General features: G+C 48.5%; 1 protein-coding gene across 1 annotated transcript in view; it reads right to left on the bottom strand.

Annotated features, from left to right (window-relative positions):
• Window positions 1–15,305, bottom strand: part of LOC144724936 (CUB and sushi domain-containing protein 1-like) — a 684,194-nt gene that overhangs the window by 274,446 nt on the left and 394,443 nt on the right. Inside the window, exons 20-23 of the mRNA XM_078604260.1 lie at window positions 10,900–11,118; window positions 9,001–9,189; window positions 4,788–4,957; window positions 3,249–3,405 (exon numbers count right to left, since the gene is read on the bottom strand). Of these exons, the coding sequence (XP_078460386.1) occupies window positions 3,249–3,405; window positions 4,788–4,957; window positions 9,001–9,189; window positions 10,900–11,118 (735 nt within the window). The remainder of the gene's footprint in view (window positions 1–3,248; window positions 3,406–4,787; window positions 4,958–9,000; window positions 9,190–10,899; window positions 11,119–15,305) is intronic.

Below are 15,305 nucleotides of genomic sequence, written 5' to 3'. Positions count from 1 at the left end.
TGAGGGCGATATTTGCACGTAAAATAAAGACTGACTGACTGATTGATCAAACGAGTGTCACGTTGTCAGAATTTCCTGACCGCCACCATAGCAATGTGGGATTTCCTCAAAGTGATCAAGTGTGTGTGTTCTTAATTTAGGAGCTTTCGTGACTGCAGGAATTATTCTTTGGTTCTTTTCGGTTAAGTCACGTCTAAAAATAAAATAATAAATTAAAATAAAATAACATATTACGACGTTTCGATTGCAACACAAGCAATCATCAGGCATAAAAGAAATAGCAACAAAAATCTATTGTTTTTTCTAGTTAGATTTTTGTTGCTATTTCTTTTATGCCTGATGATGATTGCTTGTGTTGCAATCGAAACGTCGTAATATGTTATTTTATTTTAATTTATTATTTTATTTTTAGACGTGACTTAACCGAAAAGAACCAACGAATAAGTGTGTGTGTGTTTTTTTTTTAGATAATATGACTTTAAAAATGCAATGTTTTTAGCATCAGAGCAGTGACGTCTTGTTCATGTTAAAAATAAACTCTTATGGTAGGGGGCTCTGGCGGAGCCAGTGGGGGGTGGGGTGGCACGTGCCCCCCCAATGATCCGATCGAAATCCCTAATTTCGATCGGATCATTGGGGTTTATTAGTAATACATCGGCATTTTGCGAACCCAACTGCCACTGCGTAGCATATTATTACGTGCCAGGGACTCTATGAGATGATAGGACAATAGTCTGAGTCCATAATTGGCAATAAGTAACGGCAAAGCAGTTATAAGTGACTCACAGAATTGTGCGCAGATGCGTATACAGTACACGACTTCCCTGAAGGCATTCACCTTCAGCGAGCGCGATGCCGATCACACCACACGGTTCTAATTCGACCCTCGATCGATGGCTGCGCAATAGCCGCACACGGGTCGAATAAAAAGCAAGAGACAAGTCCTGCTACCTGAAAATCCTGGCTCCGCCATTGGTAGGAGGTTATTTGTGTGTGTATGTGCAGCCAATGGGTGATGAAGCTGAAACCATGAATTCACTACACTCCAGAAACCTTGTTAAAACAAAGGTGGCTCAAACCTGGATTGCAACAAACCCAAGTTATAAGCAGTGCTGACTCATTCCTAAGTAACACACACCCACTTCAACAGAGTTGACATCATTGACAGGGGACTGTAACAAATTGAGCGATGTTACCATTATTTCGCCAAGGTTTCTCCCCTGTATGACAGTAAACCCAGTGTCACCTGATTTTCTGGGCTAGAAATAAAAGTGGCGTGCACACACAACTGGAATATAAAATGCTTTCCGGCACACTGAACTTGTTTATCATACATAAGAGGTTTTTCGGGTTAAATCGCGTGAATATATAAATGTGTCGTTAAACCCGCCACCACGAACTAGTAAGGGTTGTCACGTAAACAGAACGTGCCAATTCGTCACTAGTACAGCACACCGGTGTAAATGTTGTGGCTTGGCTTTCCAACACACAACCGGTGTGCTGTACTAGTGACGAATTGACACGTTCTGTTTACTTGATAACCCTTACTAGTTGGCTGTGTCGGGTGATGGCGGGTTTAACGACACATTTATATATTTACGCAATCTAACCCAAATAAACACTATTATGGATGATAACCGTTTATCATACATCACCAATTGCGTGTTATGCTGCAATCGCGAGGATAAGCTTTTGATGGTTTAGTACAATGAATTGCAAAATCCGAGTTCATTTCCTGAATTGGGTCTGGGCTTCGCCTAGGTTGACTCAACATGAATCAAGTACCAAGGTGCGGTGTGTCGAAATACTAGTCGCCAGAAAACAAAGCCAGACGGGCACACACGGTGTGCTTGGAAGTACACCGAGAGACAGAGTGGATAAGAGAAAATGCATGCAAATCACAGATATCCTATTCAGATATAAAACATGCAAATCACAAATTCAATGTGAACAAAAAGTTAGCAGCTCTGATAGTATGCGCGCTGTGACTCTAAGGGATGATGGATACAACTGGGAATGAAATGGCAGACACACAACGTAAGTGGATTCAGCTAGGTGGATGACCACCTCAGAGATGGAGCAGATGATATCAGTTCATGTACGGTAGTGAGCTGGATTGTGGCAAACAGGATCATGAAATATGGGGGGGCAGCTCTTTATCCAGCAATGGATAGACAACGGTTGATGACAATAACATGTATCTCGTCACAGAGTCTCTTCGGAAAAAAATAAGTGTGGAAGCGATGGCCATCTCCGTTGGTGACCTTGAGCTATTGTGTGGGCCAATGACGTGTGTACTCATATGGGATGTATAAACATGCATTAATTGGATGAAAACATCTTCATATATAGAGGACTGCAGAGCTTTGGCAATGTTGGGGCCGGCTCACTGCCTGGCTGCCTTCCAGTTTGTATGTGGTTCCTCAGTGAATGTGAGATGAAATTTGCATGAATTAAATGAAAAAAATCTAAACATTATTATACGGGGTGAATAAGTGCCTATTAAAATCAACAGAGTTGGCCTATGGTGAAGAACATTTGGGGGTGCTGCGGTGGCAAGATATTAACGACTTCGCCTGGTATACAGGAGGTCATGGGTTTGATCCCGACCCTGATGCATGTATATTTGGAGTTTGCATGTTCTCCCCGTTGTCGCGTGGATTTATTTCCAGGTCCTCCGGTTTTTACTCCACATTTAGAAACATGTGTTTAGAGTATTTGGCTGCTATAAATCTCCATATGATAAGCCACTGAATTGGGCTATCATTTGTGGCCAGGTCTCTTCTGAACAAGAACTATATAGCTCAGTGGGCCTTAACTGGTCAAGTAAAATTATAGTTTTAGTTAAGTTTAATTTGCATCATAAACAGAGATTTACTGGAAGGTTCCTGCGGATGATAGGCTGACTAACCCCAACCTTCTTGCAAGGCTGCATTTGTGGAAAGCCAATAATGATCAACACCAGTGACGATTATCTGAACTGGTCCTGGGCCTCCCCAAGGTGGACTCAGCCTCAAATGAGTACCTGGTGTGGTGTGTAAACATCGCCACTGGGGAGACAAAGGCGGTTGGGCATGGTGCTGGCCACCCACCCGCCCGTATACCGTTCTGGCCTTCGTAGGTGCTCGCTAACAGCACTTGCCCCAGCAGTCTGTTGAGGCTGTACGGGGGCTCCTTGTATTTGTCTGTGTTATTGTTCAGAGTGACGAGTTCAGAGTTGCACCGTTCGCGTGCGACTCGTGTCTCACTGGTATAGATGAGTTGAAAGCCCTGGTCGGTGCCATCTCCGTCGCTGTTGAACTCCAGCCACAGGTGGTTGGAGGTGCTGTTGAGCACCAGGTCCTGCATGCTCGTGTCCGCAAAGGCACCCAGCAGCCTGGAGAAGCTGTCCTCACCGTCGTACACCTGCACGCACCGTCGGTCACGACAGCCATGGGGAAATGAAGAGCAGAAGCACTCTGAGAGTGATTAATCTGAATGGCTGAGCTGAATCACATTCAATACTGTCTCTATAGACACGTTGTGATACTTAGTTTCCCGCAGCTCCGATTAACACGGTTGGCTAAGTACGGTGTGAAAGAAGTTCAAGTGGCGAAGTTTTCACATTGCACCAGGTGCTCATTTCAGGCTGAGTCGACGCAGGGGAGGCCCAGGACCAGTTCAGATAATCGTCACTGGTGTTGGCCGTGAGTGGGATTAGAATTCAGGCTGGTGGGTTCATAGGGCAAAGACGGTCACTGCATTGCGCTTTTTCAGGTGCGCTTCTGCGGCCGTCTGGAATGCTCTTCCTTTCATTATTAGGAAGCCACTGGAGCTGTGCACTTTTAAATCACATAGATTGAAAAGTAATTTCTTTAAAACTTATTTTTTTGTTTAGTTTGTTGTCCTTCCCCCGCACCTCCGATTCGTACGGTTGGCTATGTATGGTGCGAAAGAAGTTCAACATACATACCATTTGTTTCATATATATATAAAAGGAGCGTGACCAATTGTAAAAATATGTAATCCAGCACTTTGGGAGTCAGGTTAGTGGATAGCTCAAAATAACAACGACATGTGCACGAGTTAGGAGCATGACAACCCTTCCGTGATAGAATGCACTGTGAATCGAGGTCATTATATAATTGGCAAATCATGATATTTTGAATGACGAAATTAATTAACCCATTCCTTTATAAACTCTAAACGCATAATAACTGAAAATTACCCATCATCAACAATGCAAATGGATGTATTAGAAGCATATTGCGGTCATTTATTTAGTTGATTAATTTAATAACAATCATGCCTTAAATTTCCATTTAAAGCTTTCGTGACTGCAGGGATTCATATTCTTGGATCTATCGGTAAAGTCACGTAGAAGGGAAATAATAAAATAAGAAAAATAAAACATCATAAAATTCTCACGACGTTTTGGCCACAACACAAGCCAGTCTGTGACGAGTAGAGAAAATAGGTTGTCACCTATCCATATGAATTATTTAGTGCTATCCCGTCTTGTTTCTTAAACACAGCACGTAATGTACAGGAGTAGCATACTTTAAAGCGTGGTCGCTCTTATATCAAGCTTTAGCGACGCACGACTACGGGCATCTTCAGGAGCTTGGATGAGGGGCTTCCCTGAAAACGGGGGAAATGCCCTACGCGTGGCCCGACACCGCACTCGGATTACAAGTGTCTGTGAAACGAGAGCGCGACGAGCGAACGATTTCACCAACGTTGCGAGAGACACACGGCCGCCAACGTCCCGTCACGGCGCGCGCCCGGGCAAGGTTGAGGAATCGAACCTTGAGCAGGTCGCCGTGGCTCAACTTGAAGGTCCTCGCCGTCAGCTGCGCCCCGCGCCCGGCGCTCACCTCCACGCTGTACATGCACTCGTGGTGCCGCCCGTAGTGCCGCGGGTAGTTGGGTGACAGCAACACGCCCTCGTTGCCCCGCAGGGCCACCCCACACTCCGCTGTCGTTCGCACACAAAGACAACGATCCCCCGCTTTAGCCTCTCACGGACAGCTGGGCGCGAGTGCTGTTAGCTAGCTGCGCCTATGAAGGCCGGCACGGCGCACGATGAGGTGGGTGGCCAACACCACGCCCGGCCGCCTTTGTCTCTCCAGTGGCGAAGTTTAACACCTCGCACCGGGTACTAATTTGAGGCTGAGTCGACCTAGGGGAGGCCCAGAACCGGTTCAGATAATCGTCCATGGTGTTGGTCGTGAGCGGGAATCGAACTCGGGTCACCGGGTTTGTAGCAGATCACGCTAACCGCTACACCACCGCTCCCCACACAAACACATGTACACATGCACTCACAAATCTACCCACCTCTCGCCGCGTACATAAACACAGACACACAAAGCATGCAAACACAGACCAGTGTATAGGGTAATCGTGTATTCTCTCTAGACAATGGTTAGTTTTTTGCTGTCATGCTTATTAAGCCATTAGCTATTCTTCTACGTAGCTTGTGTTCTATCCAGTGATGCGTGCGTTTACCTTGACGTTGCCTGTGAAGACGACGCCATAGAACTGCTTCTGGAATCAATTAAATTCGCGTCCCCAACACAAAACAAAGATGGTACCTCTTCACGCAATGTGCCAGGTATCATCCGCCACCAGATCAACAAGGGCTAACATTGTGTCATCTTCACTTTAGGCCGGCACAATAAAGCCCCGAGATGGTGCGTAAGATCGGTGATGTCATCCTTGTATGCAAACGCATGCTGTGTGGGATTCCTGCTAAAGTTGGTTGTTTTAAGACACCTTCGCATGTACCATGAAGGGTGTCCATATACGTGTGATCCATTTTTGTATTATTATGAGACAGCAGCTTGAACTATAAATAAAGGAATATCTCGCCAACATTTTAACCATGCAGCTCAAACTGCCGTCTAACTGTAATTCTTGAATAAGAGATGATGTTATTTCGGATGCCCTGTAATATAATTTGTTTATGGCATACACACATTTGCATAACAGGTAACCCCTTATCAGTGCCTACCTTATTATAGACCAATTCAAACCTTATTGGTCACCCTGCGCCCTTATAAATCTCAACGTTCATCCTACAAAGTCCCATCACAAGGGAGAAACACAAACAAATAGACATTCATTTTGTTTGTCCGTATTGAAACGGTTGTATGCCGTATGGACCCGAACACTCAATTTCCCTGTACAAGAATACGGGTAAACCGTACAGGGAGACACGTATGCATTTGTATCTGGCTGTTGGCACGCCTCCTTAGTTCGGATAGAGTGCTCCAATGTTGTGTCTAAGGTATAATTATCCCTTAAATGTTGTGCATAAGGGAAAATTATCCCTTCGACACAACATTGAAGCTAATTATAATTAGACCTCAATGCTGGGCTCAGAGGACTGGCACGACTGTTTATGTTTTGTTGTGCGTTTAGTCACTGACGGCTACACTTGAGACCCCGGTTTAACCACGGGTTAATTAAAACCAGATTCGTGCTCACATTTCAGTGGTTGGATATGGCCACCTGATGAACCAGGCCTCGTCAGAGGCCCAACCCTTCCAGAGCCTCTGATATGTCTGTGCCCTTTGAAGAAGGTTCATGCCCAAAACGTCAATTCTGAATCCATATGTTACCTTTCCGGGCAGTGTTACTTGATGATTGCATCGAATTTATGTTCTGTGTGCTTATGCACCACTGCCAACGTGGTATCACCATTGGCATGAATATCACTTTTAAGAGACAGTATCATAGACAGTCACAGAAGCCTTATTTATTAAAATAGCTTGTGAACAGATACTTTAAACCAGTGGAAAATAATACATGAGCAATCTGCTTCTTGAATCTTTTTGGAAAAAAGAAATGTGAAATGTACTTGTGAATGGCATTAATACGAACTATGAGGTTTGTGCTTATGAAAACAATTCAGAGGCAAACGGTATTTGTGTGAAGAGTGATACGATCAGATTTATTATTGCTATTAAATGTGCAGTTACCTTATGTTCTAATACATGTAACTGCTCTGTTCGATAGGAAATTCATAATACGTTTTACAATGTGGTTAAAAAAGGGTAAACTTGTTCAGTTACAAATATATAACTTTATTCATGATGTTTAAATGCATTTTAATGTTTAGTGTGAGCGTGCGTGACACCTGCTGTTTCTGTAAAGAGGAAGCATCGTCGTTTTATGTGGTGGTATTATAGTGATCACATTGAATGTGTTATTGTTGGTGTGTGCGTGATGTTGCAGCTTGTATACCAAAATATGTTAAACACATTTCTTTAAAAAAAATAAGCTTTGATAGATCCACTGCTGGATGAAAGCTTTCCCACACCACGTCAATCGTGGGGGTTGTTACACCATAAATCTTGATATAAAGCTTTCGTGACTGCAGGAATTCAATTTTTTTTGGTCTTTCGGTAAAGAAACGTAGATAGGTTCAAATTAATACAAATGAAATAAACAAAAAACACGACAATTCGATCACAATACAAGCGATCGTCATCAGGAGGAAAGAAAATACATCGCTTGTGTTGTGATCGAAACGTCGTGGTTTTTGTTTGTTTCATTTTTATTAATGTGAACCTATCTACGTGACTTTACTGAAAGACCCAAAAAGATTGTTAAACCATACTTCACCACGCTGAACTGGTGGAGATAGAGGAGTGCGAATGGTTCAGATACAAATGCCACCGATATAAGGTCACAGAAGTTGAACTCACGCAGCCATATCTCATCGGCCAGCAAGCTACACCCTGAGAAATAAAGTAGGGCAATTTGGTTAAATGATGTGCAGCTGCAGAGGCATGGGTTCACATGCCGCCAAATATTACTTCTCATGGGAATTCTTCATGGAAATGGACCGGATCTCACTCTCAATAGCCGCTGGGTATGTCACCAAACAGAAAGTGTAAGATTTGCTCGTGCTGTGTTATGGCCACACTGCTCTGTTCACGACCATCGTAATATAAGCGTCGTATCCATCGTATCGTACCAATGGCATAATGGCCACTTTCATTCTGACTCCAGTGTTGTCCGGTTGTAGTGTTAAAGCGCACTTGACAATCCTACAATTTTAAGCGGAAGGCTGATGATAAAAAAAAAAAATTGCCGCTCAAATATATATTTTTAACATTTTATAAGCTTTGAAAATCGGTCTGTGGTAAAAGGGTTTAAAGGAGATTTGGTAAGTATGGTAGAGAACTGCCTCGGAGAACTCTGGTTAGGTTGCTTAACTCAATACTTCTTCACTGCCGTGACTGGATATCTATGAAAAATAGCTTCATAGCTTTCAGGATTCATCGAGAAAAAATACATTTTCTTCTTCAAACTCGCAATCATATTGTATAAATTCAAATCTGGATCGGGGGGTTAAGAGCCCATTATCCCTCTTTGGTTAAAAGAATGTGTACCTCTTCATGTGTAGTTCAACACATTACACACAAAGAGATACGCATTACACAGGTAATTTCATGGGGTCAACCCAGCCCATTATTTCTCTGGGGTCAATATAATGTGTACCTCTTCGTGTGTAAGTCTACGCAATACACATGGAGAGGTGCGCATTACACAGGTAATGCCATGGGTAGACTTGGCTCCCCCCACACCACCCCTTCCCTATACAAATGTGGAATTTTCACCACAATCTCTGGGCGACCAACACACATGAGTGCAACCCCCCCCCATCGCCCATTTGAGCAGCGGAGTCGTAAAGCCTCTAAACCTGTTCTGGCCATACTATCACCGCATTCTCCAGTGGGTTGAGATGCTCAGGAAAAAGAGGCGCACCCCCCCCCCAGCTTTTGTTTTGCTTTATAACACGTGTCAAAAAGCGAGTCTTATAATCCGGAGCAATACGGAATACGCGTCGGTATCATGGCTAGCGTCGCGGCCCTGGTAGCGGTGTAGCCCCGGAGCGAACTATCGTATGGCAGTGTTTTCGCGCGTCAGGAGAGCCTTGCACGCGCGCTCTCCCCCCGAACAGCTGTGAGTCGTGCGGGCAAAGGAATGAAGCTGGTGACCACCTACCCACACACCTTGGGAGTGGAGCGCTCCAGACCCTGCGGCTGCCCCCGAGGCACACGAGGCGTGGCGAGCCCTCGAGCCGGTAGCCCGGCGAGCACTCGAAGGCCAGCGCGTCGCCCACCAGGAAGCTGTCGCCCGAGTGGCGGCCGTACGGAGGCATGCCGGGATCGTCACACGGCTCCAGGTCGTACTCTGATTTTGGTCGTCGTTCATGGTATAAGGAACAAAAAGTCAGGGGGGAGAGGAGGGACGGTCATCGCGATCATTGCCAACAATGCCATAAAATAACGTGCCTTTCGCGACCGTTGGTTCCTCCTGCCAGATCGTGCAAATGTTGACCTCATCATCACCATCATCTGTCTTTTAGGGTTTATAATTTGTTACGCTGAGGGTAATCTTCAAGGACCAGCATATCTGACAGCTGCTCTTCAAGGACAAGCGTATCTTTGGATCTCACCCTTGTTGCGTCGTTCACCTAACCTTCTAAGTCTGTTTTGCAGTCTCATCACCACCATCCGGCTCGAGGTCTCTTTTGTCATTGGCTTCCAGCTGTGACTCCACACCCAAAGCCTTCGTCCTGTACATGTGAACCCCATGACTCAACCATATCTGCCTTAATATGCCGACAATATTTCCCCACTTTGTTCTATTATGTATTTCTAAGTTGTGTAACCTATCACGCCATGAGCTTCCTAGAATTCTCCGCATGCACAACTTAAAATTCTTCCACCAACCCAAGCGCCCTGTGCAGACTACAAAGAATAAGTGGAAATGTTTTATGAAAGCTCATACAATTCGCAAGTACAGCAGCAGCACCAAATCTGCAACATTTGGTTTGAACACATTTTTATTACAATTTGGCACTGTTGTAATAGATTTTCTGAAAAACTTTGCTACTAAAAGTTTAAAACTTAATGTTTGTTTTGCAGATTATATTTAATACACATTTTATATTTTGTACTGCATGCATTTTTTTTTACTTTTCCGCCAATTTGGTTTTAGTTTACACCTAAGTGTTTCACGAAATGTTATGGTTTTCTATTTTATCCAGTCACGTAAACCCATTCGCGTGCAATGCTATCCTCTTCGTGGGCACGGTTTGTGCCACGTAAAGAGTGCAGAGCCACGAGCGAGTAAACATGTGCGTATGTAAACAAATTAAACGTGTTAAGACGACAACAGCGATGATGGAGTTCACAGGTGCGGATGTTATATGCGAGCGCCCGTGGATTCGATCTGTTTTTTTTCCCGCCACCATAAACATTGCTTTGCAATTCACTAACTTCTTCTTTTCTATCCAATGGGAATACTTTTAATTAACACCCCCACCCCCCAACTCAGAGATTAGTATTTTTTGCTAAACTCTAGTTCTGGAGCAGCCATAATCTACAATGCTTCGGATTTTGAAACACTGCGACTGTGGAATGCTTAAACTTTATATTTGCATACGATAATTATGTTCTGTCTTTGTAGAACCCCTGCCAAGCGAATGTGGAATCCCTACCACAGGCACAGAAGCCTGGCAATGCACATTGATGCATTGCTCCGTAGAGCAGGGAAACACTTTCACCGTATGTATTTTAAGCGAGATGTGTACCGGACAGCATTTAATCTTGGACGTGATCAATGTATATATGTATGTATGTTGAACTTCTTTCACACCATACGCAGCCAACCGTGCTCATTGGGTTGACTACATTCAGTGCTGAGAATAAAAAAAAAACTGATCAATGGGGACCAGCTTATGAATGTTATTATCATAGCATTCAATAGGAAGATAATGAGTTTAAATCAATCATCATCGTCCAATGTCCAGCCTCACTTTCCGAAACTCAAACGTCGAGTTGACGCCTGCGGATCCACCGCAGAGGCCTCAAGTGGCAGCAAAGCCACGGCGCTCACCCCGGAAGGTGACATTGAAGCCCTCGTAGGCCATCGAGAAGTCGGAGACGAAGCGCAGCTGCACACGGGGGTTGCTGGTGTGCAGGCCGGCGCGGAGGGGGGCCGGTAGGCCCGAGCCGGCCAGCCGTGCCACGGGCTGGGAAAAGCTGTCGTTCTCGGTGATGAGCAGGTAGTCGTGCTGGCTCTCCAGGTGGAACGTGTGGAAGGTGAACTCCACACCTGCGAGGTACGGGGGAGGGGGGAGGTGTCGGGGGCCTGCCGTGAGAGACCGCCACCGAACGCCCTATCGTCTGTTCAAACGGGTGTCACTACACGGGAGGTCTCCGTCCAGTGAAGGCCATGCCCCCCCCCCCACCCCCCGCAGCAGAGCAATATGCTCATTTGACACAATGAGACACTTTTGATGAAGATGGTGTAATTCTGCCGGGTTGCACTGTGGTTGGAATGCTCGAATCTCAATTGTGGTTGCATGTGCTATGAACAAGGGCCTCTTAATGTTGATATTTCGCACGATTTATTGGCAGCCGTGCTAATCTGAGGTGCTGGGGAAGGATACAAAAAACACACAAAAAGCAGTTTGAAAGAACTGAGTCTTCAATCTAAATTTAAAAGTGCATAGCTCCAATGGCTTCCTAATATCGGAAGAGCGTTCCAGACAGCCGCAGAAGTGCATCAGAAACCCCGCGATGCAGTGACCGTCTTAGTTCGATGGCTAGTCAAAAGCCGCTGCGAGGATGACTGGAGTTCGCGTAACGGTTTATGCTCCTTGACGAGATCAGCAAGGTAAAAGGCAGTGTTATTGATTAATGCTTTGAGTTTCTTCCCAATTGTAATGTTCCAAGGTAAAATGCCGGTCAGGGGTCAACTGTGATCCTCAAATGTGTCGCCCTTTGTGGCAAGTCGACGCTGATAATAGTGTAGGGGTGTTACGGAGGGGCTGTATACATAGGATCACACGGGAAACAAACACAGTGGGCGGGGCTTCGTGAGTGCACGGGGAGGTGCTCTCAACGACGTCCGCACCGGGCAGCCTGGGGCTGACCCGGAGTCGTGATCCCCCGGGGCCCCACCCCTCAGCGGGGGGTTTTGGTATAAAAGGGGATGAGCCGGAGAGCTCGAGGCACAATGTTAAAGCTAAACCAGTGAAGACCGAGGATCGTCTAGCTAGAGCCCTGGACTCCCCTGGGTCGCCGCCCTTATCAGGGCCGCGCAGGACCGAGCCAGCGGCGTGGTCCCGAGAACCAGAGATAGTGCTCTGGGACTCCGGGTACCGTAGCCCGACTTACCAGTGTCGGGCCAGATAGCCTCCTCTAGCCCGTTAGTGGAGGACTAGGAGGTAGGTCAGAGATAGCTAGCAAGCGTGATCCCAGCTAGCCAGGTGAGGGGGCCGATACCCCCTCCCGTGTTGTATGTCCGCGGTTGTGACAACTGTTGCGGAATAAATACGTGTGCCTCAAAGCCTCAACCCCGGCGTCCAAGAGTCCTCAACGATATTACATCTGGTGTCAGAAGTGAACGATCACGAACATGGACACGCGCCGGACAGCTCGAGCCGGGGTACCGGAGGCGGAGGACACCACTGCAGTTGTGGAGCCCGAGACGGCTGAAGAAGGCATCAAGCAGCCGGGGCCGGTTGCATCCTTACCGCAGCATCGGGGTGGAGGGGAGCCGTCAACAGAAGGGCTGAGGCTGGCTCACGCGAGACTGGCGGAGCTGCTGTATGCTGCTGCCGCCACGCTCGAACAGATCACACGGCTGGGGGCTGGTGACCCGCCACGGGGCGACGACAGCCAACGACCGGTGCGCCTTCCCGCCATTTCAACAGAGCCCAACTTTGAATCTCCCGCCATCGCCGCAGCAGCTGCTGAGGGCGTGGCCGGCCTGAACCTCGGGTCCGACGACGGCCGTACAGTGGCTGCCGCGTCATCACCAGGGGACAGAGCATCACCACTGGTGCGACCGGCGATCCCATCTGTCGTTCGCGCCGAAGCCCAGCCGAGTGACGGGAACAGCGGAGTGCGAGCTTCCACGGCGGCCGCTGCGCTGCACCAACGGCTACCTCCACTCAAGGAGTTTGTGGGCGAAGAGGGCGACTGGGGCGGCTTCCAGGGGCGCTTCCTCGCACACCAGGAAATGGCGCAGTGGACAGATGCCGAGGCTCTCTGCGCGCTGCCGGCGCTCCTCGACAGCGACGCCCTCGCCGCTCTTACATCGGCGCCGAAGGACAAACGCTCAACGCTACAGATGGCGCTGCAGTTGCTGGCTGCGGTCTACGGACCATCGTCGGAATGCAGGCAGCTCTTTTATGATCGCCAGCGGGGTGCAAAGGAGTCGCCCCTGGCGTACCGTACGAGTCTCCTGGCGCTGGCGAAGACGGCCTTCCCACGAATGGACGACGAAGGCGTGGACGCGATGGTAACGGAAAAGATCCTCCTGCTGGCGGACGACCTGGACATCGCCGTCGTTGCACAGGATGACACAGAAATGGGTTCCCTCCAGGCTGCGCGACTCCTCCACGCCAACCTACTGTCGCAGCGACGGAAGGCCAGCAGGGCAGCGGCCGGGCGTACTGTGGCTGCAGCCACCCTCCCGGCGGAGGAAGTTTGCGCCATCGACCATCGACTGCAGCAGAGGGCGGGAGTACGGGCGGGCCGGGACGGATCGAGCCGCTCCGACCATCCGTCATCGCCGCCTGCGCTCCCGCGCTGTTACAACTGCGGCATCCGGGGCCATGTCGCCTCGGGGTGCCGCTCTCCTCGGCAGCGCGGGACGACGCCTCGACAGGACGCCGGCCCTCCTCCCAAGCTCCATCAACATAACCCGGCGAGTCGCGGCACCCCTCATGTTTGGCCCACGCACACACCCGTCACACACTCGCACACCGCAACGAACGGGGGGCCGACATTGCGCACCGTCGCGCCAACACGCACCACTATGGGGACTCAGATCGAACCCGGGCAGTGGTCCGTGTTGGCCCATCGCGTTGTGGCTGCATCGTCGGGGTCGTCAGCCGTGGTGGGGCACATTGACGGGGTTGAAGTGCGCATCCTGGTCGATACAGGAGCATCGGCGACCATCATTTCGGAACTAATTTACAATATTCTCCCTGTCCAGAGCCGTCCTTTACTGCTGGTTAACGTCCCATTCTATGCTGCTAACGGGGGCTCACTTGGCATCATTGGACAGATTCGAGCACAAATTTGTATCGGTGATATCAAATTGTCCGGCCCGATTTTTGTTTCCTCCTCGCTGGCGGTTCCGTGCCTGCTGGGGACGGACTTCTTGGGCAAAATGCCGATTCGTATTTTAATAAGACCAGGGCTGCATTGAGCTCCCGTCGGGCCGACGCATGGCGTTTCTGCCGTCCCCCACTGCGGTTCGGACGGCGTTCGCGACGGTACCGGCGTTCGTCGTTAAAACGGTTCGCGTACCACCGGGGGCACAAATGTTGGTGCCTCTCAAACTTCGTCGGCCCTTCGCTAAAGGCATTGGGGACCAGGGAATTCTGCTGGGGCCATCTAGGGCCGGGGTTAGCGGACCTCATTTAATTCCGGCCCAGACCATCGTCAAAGGGAACGGGGACCCTTTCATCGCGGTCCTCAATGTGGGGTCGCAGACGGTGGTGGTTCCTCAAGGGACCGTGTTTGCTCACGCAACGCCGGTGCCCTGTGAGGAACCTATCGCGAATCACGTAGGCACTGTCCCTCTGCCGCAACCACATTCGGACACCGATGAAGGGTGGCTCGAGGCGCTTTGTGCGGGATCGATGGACCTGTCGGATTTAGAGCGTCAAAAGCTTAGAACACTGCTGCGTGAATTTTCCGACGTTTTCAGTCAGAACAAATTCGATTTGGGCTGTACCCATCTGCTGCGTCACCATATTAATACAGGTGACAGCGCGCCAATACGCCAAAATCCTTTTAGGTTAAGTCCCGCCGAAAAGGACCATGTCAAATCGGCTGTTGATGACATGTTAGCCGCCGACATCATTTCTCCCTCTACCAGCCCGTGGGGAGCGCCGATCGTCCTGGTTAAGAAACAGGATGGCTCGTTGCGGTTTTGCGTCGATTTTCGCCGCCTCAACAAAATTTCTGTTGCCGACGCATACCCGCTCCCACGGATTGACGAATCGCTAGACGCCTTGGCGGGAGCACGATTCTTCTCCACATTGGATTTGCTTTTGGGATTCTGGCCGCTTCCTCTGGACGATGATTCAAAGCCTAAAACTGCATTCCGTACACCGCACGGCCTCTTCCAATTCAACCGGTTGCCGATGGGACTCCACTCGGCGCCGGCGACTTTCCAGCGATTGATGGAATTGGTTTTGGCTGGATTGCAATGGGACTCGTGCTTAATTTATTTGGATGACGTTATCGTCTTTAGCAGAACATTTGACGAACATCTCC

This window comes from Lampetra planeri, chromosome 22 (assembly GCF_965212315.1).
Source record: "Lampetra planeri chromosome 22, kcLamPlan1.2.h2, whole genome shotgun sequence".
Classification (NCBI taxonomy): domain Eukaryota; kingdom Metazoa; phylum Chordata; class Hyperoartia; order Petromyzontiformes; family Petromyzontidae; genus Lampetra; species Lampetra planeri.
Note: the sequence above shows the minus strand (reverse complement) of the source record. Positions and strands in the feature narration are given on the sequence as shown.